The sequence below is a fragment of the Caenorhabditis elegans genome, chromosome II, assembly GCF_000002985.6.
Source record: "Caenorhabditis elegans chromosome II".
NCBI classification, from domain to species: domain Eukaryota; kingdom Metazoa; phylum Nematoda; class Chromadorea; order Rhabditida; family Rhabditidae; genus Caenorhabditis; species Caenorhabditis elegans.
Window position 1 is genome coordinate 10,040,473 of NC_003280.10, and position 20,703 is coordinate 10,061,175.

General features: G+C 34.2%; 6 protein-coding genes across 6 annotated transcripts; 3 read left to right on the top strand and 3 right to left on the bottom strand.

Moving 5' to 3' along the window:
* The first annotated feature begins 661 nt into the window (after window positions 1-661).
* ogr-2 (SPK domain-containing protein) lies at window positions 662-2,041 on the top strand. The gene is made up of 4 exons (NM_063770.6): window positions 662-769; window positions 817-1,566; window positions 1,614-1,779; window positions 1,824-2,041. Exons 1-4 carry the CDS (start codon window positions 696-698, stop codon window positions 1,881-1,883), a joined length of 1,050 nt encoding a protein of 349 aa, NP_496171.2. The 5' UTR covers window positions 662-695; the 3' UTR covers window positions 1,884-2,041.
* Window positions 2,042-2,307: 266 nt separating this feature from the next.
* Window positions 2,308-4,798, bottom strand: bath-38 (BTB and MATH domain-containing protein 38). The gene is made up of 6 exons (NM_063771.5): window positions 4,551-4,798; window positions 4,405-4,477; window positions 4,169-4,358; window positions 3,390-3,798; window positions 2,766-3,068; window positions 2,308-2,716 (listed from the first exon to the last, which is right to left on the bottom strand). The coding sequence occupies exons 1-6, from the start codon at window positions 4,608-4,610 to the stop codon at window positions 2,588-2,590; spliced, it is 1,164 nt and encodes a 387-aa protein (NP_496172.1). The 5' UTR covers window positions 4,611-4,798; the 3' UTR covers window positions 2,308-2,587.
* F52H3.11 (uncharacterized protein) lies at window positions 4,653-4,691 on the bottom strand (the record flags this gene model as incomplete). The annotated part of the gene is made up of 1 exon (NM_001361874.1): window positions 4,653-4,691. The coding sequence occupies one exon, from the start codon at window positions 4,689-4,691 to the stop codon at window positions 4,653-4,655; it is 39 nt and encodes a 12-aa protein (NP_001348709.1).
* A 3,597-nt stretch (window positions 4,799-8,395) lies between the features above and the next one.
* flp-4 (FMRF-Like Peptide) lies at window positions 8,396-15,089 on the top strand. Its single transcript, NM_001393175.1, has 4 exons — window positions 8,396-8,579; window positions 14,153-14,316; window positions 14,368-14,423; window positions 14,811-15,089. The coding sequence occupies exons 2-4, from the start codon at window positions 14,167-14,169 to the stop codon at window positions 14,884-14,886; spliced, it is 282 nt and encodes a 93-aa protein (NP_001379072.1). The 5' UTR covers window positions 8,396-8,579; window positions 14,153-14,166; the 3' UTR covers window positions 14,887-15,089.
* Window positions 15,090-15,828: 739 nt separating this feature from the next.
* On the bottom strand, window positions 15,829-20,188 carry stg-1 (STarGazin (mammalian calcium channel) homolog). Its single transcript, NM_001026805.2, has 8 exons — window positions 19,993-20,188; window positions 19,585-19,740; window positions 19,220-19,297; window positions 18,936-19,076; window positions 18,743-18,879; window positions 18,567-18,683; window positions 16,178-16,251; window positions 15,829-16,118 (listed from the first exon to the last, which is right to left on the bottom strand). Exons 1-8 carry the CDS (start codon window positions 20,108-20,110, stop codon window positions 15,839-15,841), a joined length of 1,101 nt encoding a protein of 366 aa, NP_001021976.1. The 5' UTR covers window positions 20,111-20,188; the 3' UTR covers window positions 15,829-15,838.
* On the top strand, window positions 16,516-18,521 carry C18D1.2 (Major facilitator superfamily (MFS) profile domain-containing protein; the record flags this gene model as incomplete). Its single annotated transcript, NM_063773.2, has 5 exons — window positions 16,516-16,827; window positions 17,089-17,316; window positions 17,362-17,489; window positions 17,569-18,066; window positions 18,251-18,521. The coding sequence occupies 5 exons, from the start codon at window positions 16,516-16,518 to the stop codon at window positions 18,519-18,521; spliced, it is 1,437 nt and encodes a 478-aa protein (NP_496174.2).
* Window positions 20,189-20,703: the final 515 nt, after the last annotated feature.

The window sequence follows — 20,703 nt, forward strand, 5'->3', positions numbered from 1 at the left end:
AATATCGCCGTGAACTTTGCCACGCGTCAACACGTCACCGCAGACGGACTTCACAAGCCACGTTTTTTTGTCAGTCTTCTTGATTTTTCTCGTTGATTTTATGTTAAAAGAAATATTTTTTTTTCCCGTTCTATATTCTCAGAAATATGAATATTTTATGCAATACGTTTTTCGAAAATTACAATTATGTATTTTTTAACACTTTTTGTCATATTCATGGGTGTTTAAAACCTTTCTTAAAATTACAACAATTTTTTTGAATTACCCAGACACGGAATTTAGAGATTTTAAAGCCATTTAGACGGTACCCACTAAAATGTTTGTTTTTGTTTGCAAAATTTGTTTTATGCGAACAGGTGTGCTCCTTTAAAGATTACTGTAATTTCATCCTCTCGTTTCTGCGGAATTTTTGTCGATTGTTCATCAATTTTCCATAATTTTTTCTCACGATTGCTGAGTTTCGTTTGTTTTTTATTGTCATATTCAAGTTTTTTGATAAATAAATATATTTTTATCAAAAAAACTTTGAAAAATCGATTAAAATTCCGCACTAATCAAAAATTGCCATTTTTTCGTACACTTTTCTCTCAATTTTTTGGTTTGAACTAAACTCGAATCGCCAGTCTGAAGATTTTGTATAAAATATATTGTTTTCTTTCAGGTTTCAATACTCTGTTGCACCGCAAACTCACGAGATGCCGGACTCGAAGGAAATGGTCAAAGTATTGTTCTTGAATAGGACCCCGATTAGCGAAGCATTTTTGCCTATGTAAGTATTACCAATCAGTCAGCCCTATGAAAATGTTTCAATTTCAGTCTTCGGAAAAACGCGACTGTCAATTTGGACGATGATGGAAGAATCGTAGAATACGACGATGGAGAATTGGAGTTGAGAGAGAATCACAAAAAAGTGAACCCTCAAATGAGTCTTCGAGCTGTCAAGGTGGAAAATGCCGACGAAAATTCAAAGAATAAGGAAGATCCCCAGTCTGTTGTTAAGGAGAAGACAACGACGCGTTTCATCAAGCCGAAAAGTGAATATGTCTCGATATCATCCGATTCTGAAAGCGAAGAAGATTCAGATTCTGAATGTTCAGATTCTGATAGCGTTAACGAGTTCTTCGCATATAAGCCTCCGGAGGCCCCTGAATCAGCCAACTCAATTCTAAAGTCGAGTTCATGCAAGACTGAACAAGAAGACCACGCGGAGATGTTTAATGAAGAGAAACCAGACATCAGTTTGAATAACTCTTCTTCCTTATCGAGCAGCTCAACCACTCTTCAAGGAACCACGGACTTTGTTCCCCCTTCCAGTACTATGACTTCGAGTTCTGCTATTCCGTTTTCTCGCCCATTCGTCAGCGTCTCCGATTTCGCGGACCAACTACATCATCCGATGGTGAACGGTGCCGATTTGCCGATAGAAGACGTGAAACAAGAAACAGGAGAGAGCGGTGAGACTTTGTCAAGAACCCTTTCGATGCAGAACGACCTCAGCGGTTTTGCGAGAGCAGTGGCAGATAATATGAAAGAAATGAATGATTTATTCTCTCTTCTGAGGAACAAGTGAGTTACATAAATATAAACTAATAATTTTTATGATTTTTTTTCAGATCAAACGAAAGCTCCTTCTCGAATGCCAATCTAGGACGCAAAAGAATTGTGGACCACCTGAAAGTGTTTCAAGAAGGCATGGTATCGATAGATTCGTCACTGCAAGATGTCCAGACTTCGAAAAAACTTCGTGAATACATTCAGTACTTGGAGCGAAACAATGAGGTAATTAGATATCGGTTTTTCATAAATTTATATTTAAATTGCAGGATGTTCCAATGAAGAAGCTGAAACTTGCAATCGACATCATATCTTCCGACATGTATTAAGGTTTTTAAATATTTTTAAAGTAATGGGATAGTGCCACTTAAAGTTGTATTTTTATGCATCCCGATAATTTTCGTGTATATTTTTTCCCTTTTATTTGTTTTCCTTCAAAAAGTTTGCTGTTCAAGCGTTATCATGTATAATAAATAAGTTTTATTTTTTTGAAGGGTCATGTTCATTCAATGTCAATTCTTCGGGTCGATGCAGGATGTGCATCTCTATTGCATTAAAAAAATACGCAAGTTTGAAGAGAAATTCAGGGAAATTCGATAGAATGCGAAATAAAATCATAAATTTATCCAGAACAGTCGAATATCAATTTGCAATTAAAAAATCGTAAAAGATGCTCGTATTTAAATCGACGCTCATGGGTCACGATTTGCCACCACCAGTGCTGTCAAGTATCGTCTACTACGGTAAACGCGGAAAAATTGTTTTCGAGAAATTCCGATAATTTCTCAGCATGTTTCATTGAAACAAGTGCAATTAATCAAAATTTTCACAGAATAATTTATATTTTTGAAACTAAAATGGTTAGTTAAATAGTTCAGGATTTCATTTAAAATTTCTATTGCCGCTTGAGTTTTTTAAAATTTCAGTATTTTGTCAAATTCAGTTAATATTCCTATGTTTGTTATTTTGAAAAAGCTTTTCATTGAGAAACTGAGTTGAAAGAAAGCAATAGCGAGATGAAGGGAAATGAATACTAGTTCACGATTTTCAGAACTTTTTCAAGAAGAGCAGCTTTTGTAGCATCACTGAGATTTTTGAATTCTTCTGTCAATTTGATCGCTTTAACGTCGGATACTTCCTTGATGTTTCGAAGGCAGCTGTCCTAAAATTAAAAATATTATATCTTGTAGACGATTCGATTATCTAAATACCTGAAGCTTTGCCAACAAGTATTGATCAGCCCACATCAACTTGGTAATTTGTAGAATATCCTCGGATCCAACGAGAAATCGTTCACACTCATCCATCACATATTGTATTTCATATTTATCTCCGAGTTCCAACAAATATTCCACGTTATCCGATGTGATTGGCTTGTGGCATGGATAGATGACGTGAAGCAACTCACGGAATTCTTCGAGGACCACATCTTCCAGCTCTACTTGTGTTTTTTCCCGTTCTTGGAAATTTGAGAAGAACATGGCATAAAAGACTGGCGAGTAGAGAGCAAGATACTGAAAAATTTTAAAGTTTTGATTTCCCGTTTTATAGGAATTTTATCTAAAAATAACCAAAATAATCTTTAATTCATAAATATTCACCACAGAAAAAAAAATCAAAAAATCGGGAAGGAACAATAACATCCAACTTATAAAACCGAGGATGTTCAGTTTTGGCGAATTTCCATGTTTGACTTCCCTCTATAAATCCACGCCCACTTTCGAACCAATCAGCGAGTTTTTCATTATTTTGTGGGTCTTTTGAATTTCAGACCATTTTGAATAATTTGCAAAAAAACTTTAATTTCAATCCAAATTTCAAAAAAAAAGACTCACCGCCTTATTTACAAACAATTTCTGTTTGTTGATAACCAATGTCATATCACAAATGTTCGTCTGCATTGCTCCAAAATCATATTTCGGTACGTTCCTGACACCAAGCACTTTTTGAACAACAACTCGTGCAGTGACAGTCACCATTTCGTTTCTCACGTAATTTGAATTATTCACATCTTCCCAGGCCATGAAAGACGGAAATCCCCAATTATTCGAATTATAGTTGAACTTGTTCGTAAACTGACGTGAGAACGGAGGGATCGTTCGATTTCTTGACACTAATCGGAATTCAACAACAGCGTCACAAGACCAAAGAGTTGATTCTGACTCTGGATTACAGTCAATGTATACTGAGAAGAATTTCACATCTGATGTTCGTTTTGTTTTCTCCGTTTTCGCTGCTAACCTCCTGAAAATGGGAAATAGAATAATAAGATATTCGTGATTATTCTTTAGAGTCCAATGAAGCCAAAGTTTAATATTCTAAAAAATGTGATAACAAGCATGTAGATTTACGAAGTTTGTAAAATCCCAGAGAAGTGTACGGAAAAAATCAAATCAATTTTTTCTTAGAACACTAGATATTATATGAATTAGGTACTTCACTATTAAATACAAAACGAACTAGCAAAAAAATCCAAAATTTTAAATTTCATTCAAAACTTGTTCTCGGAGTGTAAACGGGCTCCGTAAATCGACATATGGTCGTGTTAGAAATTCTTCAATTTTTAAATATCAAAAGTTGATTTGATCTACAAATTTGGAATAAAAGTACCTACCAAGGTAAGTTCCCGATGTATTGAAAAGGCGTACTGACTTTTGATCTTAAATTCGAAAAGTTCGGAATCTCCAATTTTAACATTCCTTCCGTCCTTGCTAACCGTGGCTGGTTATATGCTTGAAAGTCGAATGGCTGAACATCTGCTGCACCATTATCGATTTGTTCCGGGGCACTTTGTGTAGGTGGACCTGGATATTTAAAAGTAATTGTCGATTTTTTATTCTTAACTCTCACTTGCAAATAATCTATTTGGTATGTTCGAAGGATTATCACACGGACAACTTATTGATAATGCATCGAAGACTCTCTGGAAAAATTCAAAAATCAATTAAGTCCGTAAAAGTTTTGTTATAAGTTGAAAAAGACCTACACGAACTTACATCAAAAGCTCTCTCGTCATCCGGATTTTCTCGTTCGGGAGTAGTATATTGTTCACTCATTTTATTAAAAAGTAGTTGTGACTAAATAATTGTTGTTCTTTTTTATTGTGAACGAACGTGTGACTCTCTGCAAACAACCATTCGTATTACTAGACGGCGGCGGGAAGATGAAGCAATTGAGAGATGTGAGAGAGAGGAGAAAAAGAGATGGGTGTGTACACACGTTGACGCAATAATGCAGAATTCTTGGACTAGGTCGCTTCTATAATATCCAAGTTTTGAAAAATTGAACAAAATGAATGCTAGCGATTTCACAAGTTCCGAGTTTTTGGCCGCTCTGATTTCAATGTGACTCAATGTGAATAGATTCAAGATTCCTTAGTATTACTAATTTAATTCAATTAGCAATATATGTAAGAATGGACTAATTTGAACCAAGAATACATTGTTACAATGAGGAAAGTTGTCATCTAGTTTTTGGAATGAAGTTTTTACTGAGACCATATGATTCATTTATTGGATCTGCATCAAGGTTTGAAAATTCTAGGCATTGTAAATATCTGTTTTTCATATTATCCCAGTTGCTAAAGTTTTTGATCTTTCACAGAAAAATACGGTACCGGGTCTCGACACATCGCGAAGCAGCTATGTTTTGAATAGATTCTACCATCTATTTCAGCAGAGACAACAAAAAAGAATAATGCCTAACTTCCAACACTAGAATTCATGAGTGAACTTTAAAACCGACATGATTGAAATGGAAATCAGAAATAGAAATTAGAAATCCGATTATGATAAAGAGATAAGAAAAGGGTAATTAGTGTGTGGGAGGGGGTAAACGTTTGATGGATGTTTCCGTAATCACTGTCGGTTTCTCTTTCACATCTTTTCACTTTTCCCCCTTCCCGCCGTGCTTTTCTAGTCCGTGTTTCCCACATCATCATCACCGCTTAGGCATTCATGAGACTTTGAATTATTAATAAATCAAGAAAAAGGAGAAAGTAAGGATAAGAAAAGGAGCAAAGGACAAGATTTCCAGACTGGAATAGAAAATACTTGCTTTTGTGATCTTGTTCTGGAACGCAGAGGAACAACTGCCAACAAAGAAGAATCGGTAATAATTTTGTTTGTATTCTAAAAATGTCGGAAGTATAAAAACAATATATCGGAACAAAGCCACAATTTCTGAACAAAAATGCATGTGTCAAAGAGAAGCAGTGGGCAAGTTTAGTACATACTTAAAATAAAGATCACATGGTAACTGGAAACCACGTGAAACAACCGTTTGACTTTATGGGCATGCTGGTCAGATGTACAATGACGTCTCAAAAAGGTACCCGCCGGAAGTTATGGTAACTTGAGTTTCCAAAGATTTCAAGGATACAACATCTTCTCTTTTAAGGCAAACGGAGGCATGAGAAATACTTTCAAGAATCCCACATTTGTTTAGTACTGAAAAATGAACAATTTTCCAGGAACAGAACCGTACTCTACAGCTAATCTTAAAATTCTCTATTGTAACAGTCTTAGAAAACTTTAAACTATTTACTGATACTGCCGGCTTCCATAAAGGCAAAAAATGCCTCTTGTTGAGGCCGACAGGTTTCACGCATATGCCAGGCTCTGAAATCGAGCCGGCTTACTATGGAAACTCTAGGATTCCCTTGATATGCATATTTATTCTTTTAAACTTGAGCTCAACGTTTGGCATTCATGAGATCCCTATTCATTCTCCAGATTTCCAATTTCGCAGTCACCTCTTCCTTATTTTTCATCTACCAAACAACCTCTGGTCTCGTCTACGTAGTAAGCCGAATCGCGTGTTAGAGCTAAAATAATTGTGCATTTTGAATTTGCATTAACACGATTAAATTTTAACCTGCCAATGGATACCAGGAATTCATTTAGCAGCACAAACATCGAAATCCTCCCCCTCCTTATGCAAAGTCTTATATCCAAGTACAGTAGACTCAGAATTCCAACTATATCTTTATCTCCATAAATTGCCGAGCTGGAACGGAGCAAGAACGAACACTTTTTGAACCTTCTCTCTCCCTATTCACAAATACAAACATATCTTCCTTTTCCCAAAATTTTCATACTTCCTGCCACGAAATGATGTAGCTATATATATGAAGTTTGGGTTTCCCTATAAATAAAATAGAAATATAGTGAAAACATAGTGGCAAATGATATTGAATATGCTATAGACTTGGTAGAACACATTGAGTAGTTTGATGACTCGGACGTGAATAAGTAATTTGAAAAAAATAGCTTCCGCTGACTAAGCCCCTTTTAGAATTGCACAGCATTCTTTCAGATTTTCAATAATTTAATAATTTAAAATGACGATTTCGTCTTGTTTTGCACTACTTGTAGTATTTATAGTGCTTCCCAAATATCTTGAAATGTGTAATTGAAAGCCTGCGGGTTTAATAGAAAATTAAGCAGCATTTTTCTTTTTTTGTAGATGCTTTTCAATTTTTTTGGATTTTGTGGAGATGTTATGTTCTTTAATATTTATTCAAAAAAGGAGACAACTGGTAAAGTTAAATTTTTGCATCAAAACTTTTCCGAATAGATCTGTGGTCTTTTTTGGTAAATTGCCGAGTTTTGGAAAATTATAAAATTACCAAAGTTATTAGAAAAATAGTCCAATACGAACAATTTTTTTGATTTTTCATGCCCCAATCCGGAGCCCACACAAATACTTTTGAACTACATAACCATTTCCTCAATTTCCCCACGTACAAGTGGTTGCAAATTGTGCATTTCCTTCTCCTCCGAGCAGAAGATTGTTTGGATGAGTTGTCTGGATTATTTTTGGATCAGGAGCAATTTTCTGTTTATTAAAGAAAAGCGCAGAAAATAACACGAAAAAAAAGGCTTGATTTCTTGGTTCTTATTTTGTGCATGTTTTAGCGAAATTGCAAAATGTTGACCGATCTGATTTTCATAATTAGGAAAATGTTAAGACTTACTTATCTTTAGTGATTTCCCGAGACCTACGGATTCGGATTTTATTTTTGCAAAAAAGGAAAGTAAAATGAATAATTTCAATAATTCATTTAACTGTCTTTAAAAAATTTGAGCACTTGTTCCAATATTAAAAGTGTTCTATCATTTGCGGGGTTCCCAAAAAATCCTGCTATTGTTTTTTGTGGGATTTAAACTTTTTCAGCTCTTCAAATCAATAGGCTATTGGTGCATATATTGTCTTCTGACGTTTTTTTTCAGTTTCTATATAAAATTTTTGTACTTCCTTCTAATTTGACAGAATAATTCTAAAATCACATATTTGAACTGTGGGCGCTGAATTTTTTTGAAGAGCATGAATTTGAACCCGCAGCGACGGGTCTTTATTTTACAATACAGACGTTTTCCAAAGTTTCCCGGTTTTCCCCGAATATTCCAAAAGTTTCTAGAGTTTCTAGAAGGTTCTCAACCTTTCCTAAATTTTCTAAAATAAATTCGAAAGCCAACATCTACGCAAGATAATTTTTCAGTCGAACTACGGTAGTTTTCAATCAACTTTATCTAAAAATAGCCGAAAACCCCCATTACCTCCTAGTTTGGTATTCCAAAAGATCAAACTTATTGGGGTAGTTGGACCCCCATCCATCTTTTGGCACGTTTCATTCCCGAAGTTCCGTCATAAATTCGATGTCCCCCTCCACCTAATCATTGATTCGTCATGCCTTGTCAGACAAAACCCACGTCTTCAGCTTTTTGGTCGTACCACAATTTTTTCTCCAATGATTCCATCATCATTCCTCATTCCCCAGCTCGTAAAGAACTCAATAAAACTGTCCTCTTCTTCCTCAACCCATTCCTACTTATTCTACATATATTCCAACTTCCAGTGTCCATTCCATTCTCCTTTTTTGTGCTGTCTCCTTATTCTGTTTCCTTTTTTCCCCTATTCAACATCATTCCAGTCACATTCATTTGATTGCGCACTAGGCTCCGCCTGCTCACGCCTTTCTTCGCAAATTCATATTTGGATCTCAATATTTCCGCAAAAAATTGGTAGGTTTTTTTTCGCTTTGACATCAATAGATCTAGTTGACGTGAAAAGCAAACTGGCAAAAATGTTCTTTGAAATTCATGAAATTTGACAAAAAGTTTTGGTCTAACAGCAGTATCTTGAGGCCACAATGGAGCATAACCAGAAAACGTGGTGTATCTGACTGTTTTTTTTTCTGGAAAATCTTCAATTTTTTCGAGGAACTTCTTGAAGATTGTTGTTGTTTGGTTTAGTCTACGTGACCATTTGTAGCTGCCATAGTTATTTTCATTTTTCGTTTCAGAAATCGGAAATTGGTTTTGCTTGAAAACTAGCGAAAAGTGGGCGTCAAACGATTATTACTAAACACATATTGTTGATTAACTTCTAGAGTTTTTATTGGAGTATTTGACGTTAGCCATTGCAACGTCATTCATACAAGTATTTATATAAGACAATGTACATTTTTTCGTTCATAATTTTCTTGAGGTATGTCTAGTGTCTAGTGTATCAAATTTCTAGATATGTATTGTGGATCTAAATTTAGGGTATCTCCAAAGAGTTATACAAGGTTGTTTTCCAAATTAGCACCTCTAAATAATCGAACCTACATGATTTGAAATTGCTTTAAAAAAATTTTTTGTTTGAAAATTTACCAGTTTTTCAAAACATTTACTAAACATTTATTCAATACAGTAATGCATTTCAAAGCTTTTTATGACTTGAAAAAGCTATAGAGTACATAAATCTAAGCCCAAAAAAAAAACCGCAGACTTGTTTTTTATAAATTTAAAAAATCTTGAATTCAAAACACGTGTTCAATTTTGGCTTCTTACATGTATTGTTTTTAATAAATGTTCCGATGAAATCTGCAAGCCGATTTACTAGACTTACAAGAATAATTTCTGACTATTCATTGTTAATCTATAATCTTCTTATCATGTTACATATTATCTAGTTAGTCATTTTCTTGTCTTGTTCTGTTTTCAATTTCACTCATTTGCTCTCATATTTCTTTTTCCTGAATTGAACCTTGGACGCTCAAAAGCTAATCGAAGAAAAATTGCCGAGATTCGGGAATTTTGATTGATGTTGTCGAATTAGTTGTTGCTTGTTCGAAAGTGACAACATCAGACAAAAACACACACGGATTTTGAATTATTACCTATCCATGTTCCTTTGATTTTCTATTAAATTGTCCTTTAAGGTTTCAAAAATGTTCGGAAAACGTAGGTGTAACCTGAAGAGTTAGGAGGAACGTCTATTTATGGTCCATCCAAAAATAGTTGTTGTTATTCAATTTGCGGCACCGAATCTTCAGATATTCGAAAGTTAAGAAAAACAAGAAGTTAGCTTTTAGGACTGAAAGACAGCTTCCTGCAAAAATGTTCTTCTTTTTATGGAAACTTGAGAGCCAAGTTCAAAAGATGAAAAGTTAAGTGGGCGTCTTATTTGTGTGGGCAAAAGAAACTGTAAATACATTTTTAGATTTAGTATATATGCAGGACTACTTTTCTTTCTTGTTATAGTTCTTGTATAGCATCGTCGTATGCACGCACGTCTTCAGGAGTATGTTTTGTATTCATGTTTTTACAACTTTGGCAGTAGTCATGACATATTTCCAAGGAACGTAGGTTACCTTGAAGGCAGGCAGAATATTTTCAGCATAACATGGAAGATTTAAGTTGTTGTTGAATTACGTAGACAACAAAATAACATTTTGAGAGTTCTTTCTTTGCTAATTGTATTTACGTCTCCTATAAAAATTGAGCATAGAATAAGATCATTCGTTCAGATTTTCATGCTTCTTGGATCGACTTATAAGTGTACCTTTATATTACGGGCTACAGTAAAATTTCCTTCTTTTTAATTCAAAATCTTCATTCAAACATCTAGCTGCTACACAACAGGGGTGTGAATCAAGGGCTCGAAAACTGGAAATGCCTGATAAATATTTTGCAAATTTTAATATTCCGATTTGGAAGTCGCGTAGTAAAATGGTTTTCAAGGAGCTTCGAGGTCTTCAAATGTTCTTTTTTTTTAGAATTTCAAGCTTTCACGCACTTGATTTACACTCCTGCTCCCTGACTCCATGACTGTTTGATGAGCTCTTTTGAACTTTAGTGGTTTCTGGCTTCTTCAATAGTCCAGACGTAATAAAAAGTGTCCTTCTTTAGAAAATTAAAAGTTGGAATACTTTCCTTAAAACTATGGGAGAAACTTCTCTTACTCTGAGAATTAAGAAACTGTTTATCACTATTTAAAATTCCAGTTGAAGCATCGTGATCACAAAACTCAGAGCTTTACCACAAATCCAGAAAACAGAAAAGAGTTCTTGAAAATTATAAAATCTTTACGTGGGAATCTGAATACGTAGAGAGCTCTGGAAATTTACTTCCAGATAGGAATTTCTATCATTACACCGGGAAAAATATATCAAAGAACCACCATATTTTTTTATAAAACTCTTCAAAATGTAGTACGTGACTGTAGCCCAACTACTCAATTAATTCCAATTGCGTCATTTTTCCAAAAAGGCATTTCTCAAAATTTTCTCAGGATTTTCCTTTTCAATCCATCATATTTTCCAATTATTCTCAGATCAAACCACGCACCATGACAATTTTTCCACATTTTCCAATCCAATTTTTAATCAAACTGATTCTGATAACTCATATCACACCTAATAAAGTAATTCTACACCACGAGTTTGTACGCACAAATCTACAAATTGTGACCAATATCCAGTGAATTTCTTAGTATTTTTGCATGCATTTTTAAGCACCTCCAACTGTTCTTCACATTTCTTATTATTCCGTTCTTTTTCTTTTTTCTCTGCTGGGACACATTTTCAGCGCCGTGTGACGTCATATAATTCATTGAAATTTTAGAGTTTCAATGTGGTATTAGAATTAAATGTATTTTTGCTGTACAAAGAATATTCATTTTCAAAATACTTATTAGGTTTCATTATGCCACACTACCTGACTGATCATCTGTTACAGTTACCTATGTGATGAGTTTTCGTGATAGAAAATCCGGAAAAAGACACGGATGTGATTTTTGACTATGCTTAATCCTGAGAGACATCCATTATCGCAAACAATAGAACCTAAAAGAAAAATTAGAGTTTAAGATAAATGTTAAGGTTATTCAAAAAATAGACTTTTGATCTTATTTGAAATGGCATGCGGAAGAAACTATGAATGAACGAAGTTTATGACAAAGATCTGAATCCTACGCAGTACGATAATTTTCCTGAACGAAAAACAGTAGAAAGCTTTCAAATGAAGAACATCCAAGCACATACTGTTCGCGTTATTTTACTTTGAAATGATCTCTAAAGGCCCCCAAAATGCTTACCTGCGTGCCTCTTGGACATTTTGTGATAGTTTCGATGATATGTATTTTTGTGCCTATGAATAGGCTAGGTGATAGATTTCCTTGTTTTAAGACAAACACTTCCAGCAAGCTTTTGAAACTAGACTAAACTTATCACAATTCTAATTTTATTCCTAAGATCGCATTGTCAATTCACTTTCCGAAGATCATCTCGTCCATTAAAAGATTATTCTTTTTCACAGTGTAACCTAAACCTTGATTCATTAAAACATGAAAATGTAAGCAATAGATTAATATTAATCCTAATCTTAGACTAAAGTCTGATATGTGTCGTAATAATACCCCTTTGGTATTTAGTTAAGGTTTTTTGAACTGAAGGTTTAAGTATAAATACCTAAGAAATCCACTCTTACAACATTAGTTTCAGCTTTTGAATTTGGCAAAGTGGTGAGTTCAACTTTTGACTCTGTCTTATTCATTAGAAGTTTTATTCTCCATTTTGAAAATCTATCAGCTTCTGAAATCTTATCAAAATCACTGAATTCCAGCAATTATGGAGATCAATTGACAATCTACATACATGAATAGGTAGGCATTTTTTGCCTACACTCAACAAAGTTTATGACCACGTTCGAGACAGTAAATAGGTGATTTACTAATTGAAGTTAACCCGTCACTACCGTAACCCTAGAGACCAATAGATATAGACACAAACTAAAAACCAAAGGATTATATTTCATTGAAAACCAAAACGTCTGTAATAATTTCTTTAGACACATAAAAGAAGCTCGACTAAAAAATATTAGTTATTTTAGAAGCTTAAGTCTATAATTAATCCCTTCCGAGGAGGTTAATGTGAGTTTGAAGTTTTAATAAGGATCTTTTATAAATTCGTATTGTTTACAAACTTATAATTTTTGATCCATCGGATAACAGAACATGGATTCAACGCATAATATCTGAAATTGACAAGTTTGAAAAATTTGGCTGGCTCTAAAGATTTAGTTCTGGTGTTTTTTCCAGCTATCCTTTAAGCTTCAGAAATTTGTTTGGAGAACCATTGATTTTTGTTTAAATTTCATAGAACTACTTCTAACGGACCACCAGCATAATTTTGAACCCTTGACGTCAGACCACACCCACATTTCCTTCTTTTCCAACAGAAATTATGCAAAATTTGAAAGTTCAAGAGACTTCACCACTCAAATGCTCATATCGGGTGTCCAATCAGCTCGTATAATGTTCAGAATAGTTCTCATGTTTCATTACTTATTATAAAAAAGGTCTTTCGGTCTTTCACTTCTTACGTGGGGGCTCAATGTCTTCCAGGAATCGGGCGCACCGGTCTTGATGTTCTCCGAGATATTTCTTTGCATTATTGATACGTTTTTTTAAATTTTCTTTCTTCTCTCTTTGACGTGCGTTTTTGTGTCATTGGATATTTAAATAAAATATTACGATTAGCCAATAAATAGTATTTACCGTATTTTTAATTAGTCCCAGGGTGAACAGTATAAGAGAATAATTGAAAACTTTTTAATCAACTCAATGATAATTTAGAATAATCCCGATCAATTTTCAATCTCCAACCTTTTCCGAAAACTATTCCACACGCCTCATTGCAGATGTTTTTTTTTGAGAATTGAACCAAAATGTCTAGATAACAAAAATCAGCTTGCACAGGAAATATTTAGCACGTCAAAGTTTTCAAAAATTACGTCAAAATGTTGAAGATGCGTCAGTTGAGAAACATTGGTGATTGAGTTTTTGAATAAAAGGCTTGAAGTTTGTGAAAACGGATGTGCGTTTTTGTTTTTTAGGAAACCTATCACTTTTAGACACCAGTGAAATGTTATTTCCTCTATTTTTGGAGAATTATTGAAGTACAATTGTTTCATGGTATTTTCCAACTGAACGTCAATTTTTTTTTAAACAGGTAAACCAGAAATGCCAAAAAAGCAACCAAAAAAAGTGTTCGAATTTCGTTTTCAGGCGAAACAAAAATTAAAAAATTTTGAGCTGGGTGCGGCCAAACTTTGGGCAATCCCGGTTTATTCACCCTTTGTTTAAGTTAATATTGATAAATTACTTGTCCTCTAATTTTTTAATCCAACCATTATCAACGTCACACTGACTCCACCCCTTTATCAATTGTTCTCCGTTTCTTTTAAAAGCACCTGCTCAACCTTTTCGTCGCATAATTTTCCGCTTCAAGCTCCCCCTTCCCCTTCTTCATTATTTCTGCAATTTTCAGACAACTACAGCGACATGAACGCCTTCTCCTCTTCCCTTAAAACATTCATCTTCTCCTTGCTTTTTGCCACGTTGCTTGCACTCACAGCAGCTCATCCACCGTCATCTGGTGAAGAAATTGCTGAGCAAGAAGAGAAGAATATTGCAAGTCCAGATGAACTTATTGTAAGATTTTTAAAAATTGAGAAAAGTTATAAAAATAAATGAATGTTTCAGCCGGAAATTGTCGAGCAGCAAAACTTCTGGCCACCAGTGCATCTTCGTGGATTACGGTAAGTAGAAAAATTGCCTTGCGCCTAGTCTTCACATTTTTTTAAATTATAAGATATAAGTTCAAAACGAAACATTCTGAAACGCTGTGTAAATTAATTTTCAAATTCAATATGCTTACTTGTCAAACGTAAAGCTCTCATGGTAGGCAGGTTCCTCTTTAGATCCACATGCCAGTCTGCCTACATGCATATACATACCGCTTGTTAACCTGCGGTAGACATAGTGTCCGGATTCCACAATTTATTATAGACTTGAAAAATATATATTTCTGAAAAACTTTTAATAATAAAAGCCTTTGAATTCTCATCAGTCCTACATACAAAGTCGCGTGTTTTTAGCAAATAGCTAACCATTGCCAAATCAAACACTAAATTATTAAATTCCAGATCATCAAACGGAAAACCAACCTTCATCAGATTCGGCAAGCGGGCTTCTCCATCATTCATTCGCTTTGGAAAATAAATCAATCATCTCACTTGTCCTAATTTTCATTTTCTGTAGTTTAATTTTCCACCATCAAAATGCATCCATCTGCCACACCGCGTCACGTCTCTGTCTCAAAACTTGCAGCCCCCGAAAACAAAATTTCAAAAAAATTTCAATTCTCTCATCTAAAATTTGTATTCAGTCTCTTCTCTTTGATAAATGGATTGGTTGTTATCAATTTATAGTTTAATTTCTTTTTAAAAGTCTTATTTAATCGGATTTTAACGACGTAACAAAAGAAACAGATTTTGTGCTCAAAGTTCGGATTAATCACTTTTTTATTGCAGATGTTTTTTTTTACTCCGACCAGGAAATTATTAGTCACAAAATAACACAGACTAGACAATGGAAAAACACTTAACAATAAGAATTTTTAATTGATGAAGAGATCTCACATAACTTTTCGAACATGAAAAAATGTATCTAATTTCAAAATGTTATCTGTCGATCTTCAGAACAGCTGATCACAAGTACATCTGAAATTTCAAATCTTAAGACAAACACTGCCAGAAAATTTAGACTTGAACATAAAACTTCCTTGATCAAGTGCTTCACCTGGAGTATCTTTGACATTTATTTATATAATTTGAATTTTTGTATAACTAATTTTCAGCTGTGTCTAACAACGGAGGAGAACGAAAATGTCACTGGCGTCAAGGATTAGAGTCCATTTAAAAACTTAGGATTTATAGATGCAGGCTTAGATCATTCAACTTTTAAAGCAGTCAAGCTCGCCGAGCCGAGTCTTGACCGAACAATTTTCTTGTATTTTTGATATGTACTATTTGGGAATTATGAACAATTTAAGAATTTTCCAAAACTTGAATAGGATCAGTTGATATGAATTTTTTTTACAGTAATTATCCAGATTTAGGAACAAAAATATTTTTATTCAAAAATAAAATTTTACACGACTTTCAAATTATTTTCAGCTCAACGATGGATATCCTTGTGACACAGGAATTGCGAATCGTCTCAATGGTTGAGATTTCGAAGGTTTTGGTGGTTTACGAATAGTTGATCTCCGTCCATTATACGATATTTCACTTCCTGACCTACTCTGCTCTGGTAAATGATTAAATGATTCGGCTAACAATGAGAATGACCCTTGAATTCCTGTTTTATACTTTTGAAGTGCTCTGTCTGAACTAGGTGCTTTGATCATTGAGTCTAGTTCCGGAGGAGGCGAGTCAGCAGTTGTATGGGATCTGAAACAGTAAGTTTTTTGAGAAATCCAGAATTTTTCTCCTGAACCTATAGAACTCACCCAGTTCGACGATTGAATCTTGTGTTAGAAGATTCTGTTAATATGCTCAATTGCCGATCGTCGTCGTCTGGTTTCTGAAAAACTTTTGATGTATTTTTCATTTACCAACTTGCACCCAATTTCTTTGTGTTTTGTAGATCAAAAAATTCAGAGACTTTTTCTAGAATTAAAATTCCTGATCAAAATCAAATCAACGAAACAGAAACAAACACATTTTCCACTCGATCAATTTTATGACCAACGGCGTCTATCTATTCAGGTATCGTGTCATCATACTACATTCTGACTTTTGATCCAACTACCGCCCACCCCGTGCCCTTTACCTACACTATTCAATTATGGCTAAACCACTTCGTTCATACAAAATTAGACATCGAACAAGATTTTTCATTCTGTTTCTTTGTCTATTATGTCTTTCAATATCCCAATCAAATACTCTTACTTTAAACTTTACAATTATCTGTATGTCTACATTGCACAATTTCACTGCAACAGAGGCTTCTGAAAAATCAACAAATGTCCTGGACTTCATGCTTCATAAAATTCTTCAGAAGACCTATGTATACACAGCTTCTCAATCTAATTTATTATTCTCCGCTGTCGCAATTGGTGCAATGTGTGCGGTTTATCCATTTATGTATATAATTCAGGTATGTACTTTTTTTGGAACTAAAATTTTGAACGGATTACATGACACAGCTGGTCATAATCCAAGCTAAAAAAGGTTGTGCGATGTTCTTTGTAGTGAGGATTTGATGGAGATTTTGAAAATGTTAAGTCAGATTTATAACAGGAGATCTGAGATTATGGTGCAAACAAACAAAAAATTACCATCAGCTTTGCATGTGAATTTACAAAGCCTTGGTTAAAAATGTGTATTCAGTAGTTCTAAACGAGAAAATTTTTTCCAGAAAAAAGGATCTAGATCTGTTGTAACATTTGTTGGACTATTCTCAGCTGCAACCACTGCGATGATTCCATGGGCAGCTTATTTGGGATTCTACCCACTACTTGCCATGAGATTTCTACAGGGAATTGGTTTATCAACGGGTTTTACTTTAATTGGAATAGTCACTAGACAATGGTCAATGCAGGTTCAGGGGGCGTTTTTTTTTGCATGCTTGTCGTGTTTTTTTCAAGTTCGTCATATTCAAATTTCAAAAAAAAAACTAAAAGTTTTACAGATAGGTCCAATTTTCACAATGCCTGTAGCTAGTGCATTTTGTACATCTTCTTTTGGATGGCCAGCAGTATATTATACACATTCAATTGTAACAATTTTCATATTTCTTCTATTTTTTACATTATATAGGTAACTCATTTTACAGGGAAAAAGATATACATTGATTAATGATATACATTGAAATTAATCAATGCATATCATTTTTCAGAGAAAGTCCAGTATTTCACACCATCGTCACTGAACTAGAACTTTCAAAAATTCAACGAGGAAAAGGAGAAACAAAACGACAACGCGTTCCTCTTGTTCAAATACTCAGAGACCCTGTGGTACTTAGCATTTGGACAACGGCTTTAGCGAATTTCATGGGAATTCAATTAACAATGCAGTTCACGCCAACATATCTTCATAAAATCCTAGGATTCTCTGTTCAAGACACGGGACCATTCAGTGCATTGCCACAAGTAATCACCGCATTTGTCAAGGTATCTGCTGGATACTCAGCCGACAAATTGCAATGTTGCACCCCGAAAACTTCAGTAAGAATATTCAATAGTTTGGCATTAGGTGGAATGAGCTTCATGTTTGTGGGACTAGCAATAATTCCAACTAGCATGCCTTATTTGGGACTGTTTATGCTTATTTTGTCATGTTCAATTATTGGATTCAATTGTGGAGGATTTTTCAGATGCTCGGCAATTTATGCTGCGTAAGTTCATTTTTACTTTAAAACTTTTTAAAAGTGGTATTTCTTTTTTTTTTCCATTGGAGTACCTGTTTTTGAAAAATGTGGAAATTAAATTGGCTGCTATTTGGTTAAAAACTAAGATGAACCATTTTCACAGTTAACATAAAAACTTCATAAATGAAAAACTGAAGTTTGCTATTTTAAGACAGCACAATCATTTCGTCATGGGAATGAACTCATTTCTCAATTGTCTTGCTGCTCTTCTAGCTCCCGTTATTGTCAATATATTTGTGGAAAATGACACGTGGAATGAGTGGTATTGGGTTTGGATGAGCCACTTTGTAATACTGTTTCTATCGAATTTGGTCTTCCAAATTTATGCAAAAGGAGAACCGGCTGAATGGACAAAGAAAACACCAGGTAAAGATATTGTGGTTGATTTTGATGACGCTGACGTAATAATAATAAAATTTTGACCCATACTTCTGCTTAAAAGTTAATTTTCAAATGTAGAAGCTTACCTTTTGCAAGTTGAAAGTTGCCCGAATTTTGTATCGATTGAATGTCCGTTCGTCCCTTTTTGCCATGTAGACAACTATTGAAAACAGTGCGGCTAATTCGGTAAACAGGAAACTTGCCTGAAATGTAATTAAGTTGAAATTAGCTCAAAATTAATTTGAAATAAGGTATATCTCACTTTCAAACACCAAAACGAGAAACCGTATGACATATAAAACAACGGATCATCCATTTCACTGGCTGCATGAATTTTGTTTCCTACTTCTTTTGAAACTGCAGACATGTAGACAATTATACAGGAAAAATTAGCAATTCCTGGAACAAAAACAACATTTTCAGATTAAAATAAAATTAAAAAAATAGTTCGATACCTGAATTGATATGTAACAAGGAAGAAATCAGTAAAGATGCATACGGATTCTTTAAACAATAGCATATAATAGCCATGAAGAGCCCAAACCCATCCAAAATCATTCCAGCCAACATGAAGAGAAATGCACGACGTACAGATTCTGAAAATCAGAACCTGTTTATTAGTGGAGTTTGAGAGTTTCCTGATTATAATTTGCAACATAAAATTAATAAAGTTCCAACCAAAACATTGTGCATTTTTAATTCAAAGCTTTAATTTCAGATGAAGTTTAGAAAAACTTACGTTGCACAGAAGTTGTAGTGTCACTAGGCTCTTCATCTGTCAAATAGTATACGGTTGAGCAATGGAACGGAGTGATTGCTAAAATAAAAAATTTTAAACTATAACAAGAAGTACTACATAAAGCCTGACAGTTTTTCAAGGTATCCAGTATAGCAGGAAATTTAATTTTATCAAGCCTGGAAAATGTTGTCCTTTAAAACTCTATTTCAGATTTCTTTTTCAAGACTATAAGACTATAACTATAAGCGTTTTCTTCTAAAAAAAAACTTGACTTTTCAATTTCTGATTTCAAACAAAAAATTTGATTTACGGAAGCTTGAGTCGTCGTCTCACCCCATCATGAAACCTTTTTTCCAAAAACTCACGATCTGCCCAACAGAAAAGCCACGGTCCAATTGTGGCATTCTTATAATAAACCGGAGCCGTTGCAGTAGAAGTGTCATCAAAATTGAGAGTCTGATTTGGAAATATGAAGTATCGAAGCACTTCTGATGTGTAGAGCCAATGATTTGTTGAAGAACCTGGGGGATGCACAATTGGTTTCTAGATTTTTGAAATGAAATTTTGTACAGCTGGAAAAACAGAGAAATACTTAATTTAACAGAATTTTCACTTTTTGAGTTCAATTTTAGAGCAATACTTCACGAGACGAATTCGAATTTTATTATCGACTTTATGTTTTTGAATGTGTATATAAACATTTTTCAGTTTTCGAAGGCTCTTTTTTTAGGTTCTCCCTCCACCCCGTCCCAAAAAAAGGAATCATAACTCACAAAGCGTATTACATCCACAAGCCATCGCAGAGCAAATAAGTGCAAATTTGGTGAGCCGATCGCGATTAACTCGACGGATTTTGATAAGTTTATGCTGACTGACAGGTATTACCATCATCTTTTAAAACAAATATGACGGGGCTTTTCGATGATGTAGTAGTATTTGGAAATATAAAAAAAAGATGAAGCCGTTGTGACTAGAGAGTATGTGTGTCTGACTTCTTCTCTTTTCTCAAGGATGCCCATGCAAATTCAATTTAGCGGGCGGGGCAAGCGAAAAAAGTTCCATAAATATCCCTTAGCTGGTACTCAAACGGCACATCTCATATTATTTTTGAATTTTTCAAAACTTTTATTTTAGTTTCAAAAATTCTAATAACGGATTTATTCATTCTTCAAGGAGCAGTTTTTCAAGGTAAATGATACTTGTGAAAATGGCACAACTTCAGAACCTTTGTTTTTGAAAAATCTACCTATTTCTAAGAGGTTAATTTTCAATGGAAAATTTCAAACTCAACGTTTTTTTTTTGAAAATTCTAGATAAAAACAAGAGTGTGATTAGTTGACAGATTTCATAATTTAGACCAAAAATATTTAAACTTTTTTTTAATTCAAAAAGTGTTTACTTTAAAATCCGCAACATCGAAAGTTGTTAAGAATTACTGAACAAATTTCAGATGGAGATTTCAGATGGTCGGAGTTGATTTCCCA

What these genes read in the sequence shown, in the direction of transcription:
- ogr-2 (NM_063770.6), top strand. Translation starts at nt 696, where the DNA reads ATGCCGGACTCGAAGGAAATGGTCAAAGTATTGTTCTTGAATAGGACC. An exon ending in AGCGAAGCATTTTTGCCTAT is followed by an intron (nt 770 to 816) that starts GTAAGTATTACC and finishes TTTCAATTTCAG; the next exon opens with TCTTCGGAAAAACGCGACTG. An exon ending in ACTTGGAGCGAAACAATGAG is followed by an intron (nt 1,780 to 1,823) that starts GTAATTAGATAT and finishes TTTAAATTGCAG; the next exon opens with GATGTTCCAATGAAGAAGCT.
- bath-38 (NM_063771.5), bottom strand. Translation starts at nt 4,610, where the DNA reads ATGAGTGAACAATATACTACTCCCGAACGAGAAAATCCGGATGACGAG. An exon ending in ATGACGAGAGAGCTTTTGAT is followed by an intron (nt 4,478 to 4,550) that starts GTAAGTTCGTGT and finishes GAATTTTTCCAG; the next exon opens with AGAGTCTTCGATGCATTATC. An exon ending in ACCAAATAGATTATTTGCAA is followed by an intron (nt 4,359 to 4,404) that starts GTGAGAGTTAAG and finishes TTAAATATCCAG; the next exon opens with GTCCACCTACACAAAGTGCC.
- flp-4 (NM_001393175.1), top strand. Translation starts at nt 14,167, where the DNA reads ATGAACGCCTTCTCCTCTTCCCTTAAAACATTCATCTTCTCCTTGCTT. An exon ending in CAAGTCCAGATGAACTTATT is followed by an intron (nt 14,317 to 14,367) that starts GTAAGATTTTTA and finishes TGAATGTTTCAG; the next exon opens with CCGGAAATTGTCGAGCAGCA. An exon ending in GTGCATCTTCGTGGATTACG is followed by an intron (nt 14,424 to 14,810) that starts GTAAGTAGAAAA and finishes ATTAAATTCCAG; the next exon opens with ATCATCAAACGGAAAACCAA.
- stg-1 (NM_001026805.2), bottom strand. Translation starts at nt 20,110, where the DNA reads ATGATGGTAATACCTGTCAGTCAGCATAAACTTATCAAAATCCGTCGA. An exon ending in TTGTGGATGTAATACGCTTT is followed by an intron (nt 19,741 to 19,992) that starts GTGAGTTATGAT and finishes TGCATCCCCCAG; the next exon opens with GTTCTTCAACAAATCATTGG. An exon ending in CACTACAACTTCTGTGCAAC is followed by an intron (nt 19,077 to 19,219) that starts GTAAGTTTTTCT and finishes TCTGATTTTCAG; the next exon opens with AATCTGTACGTCGTGCATTT.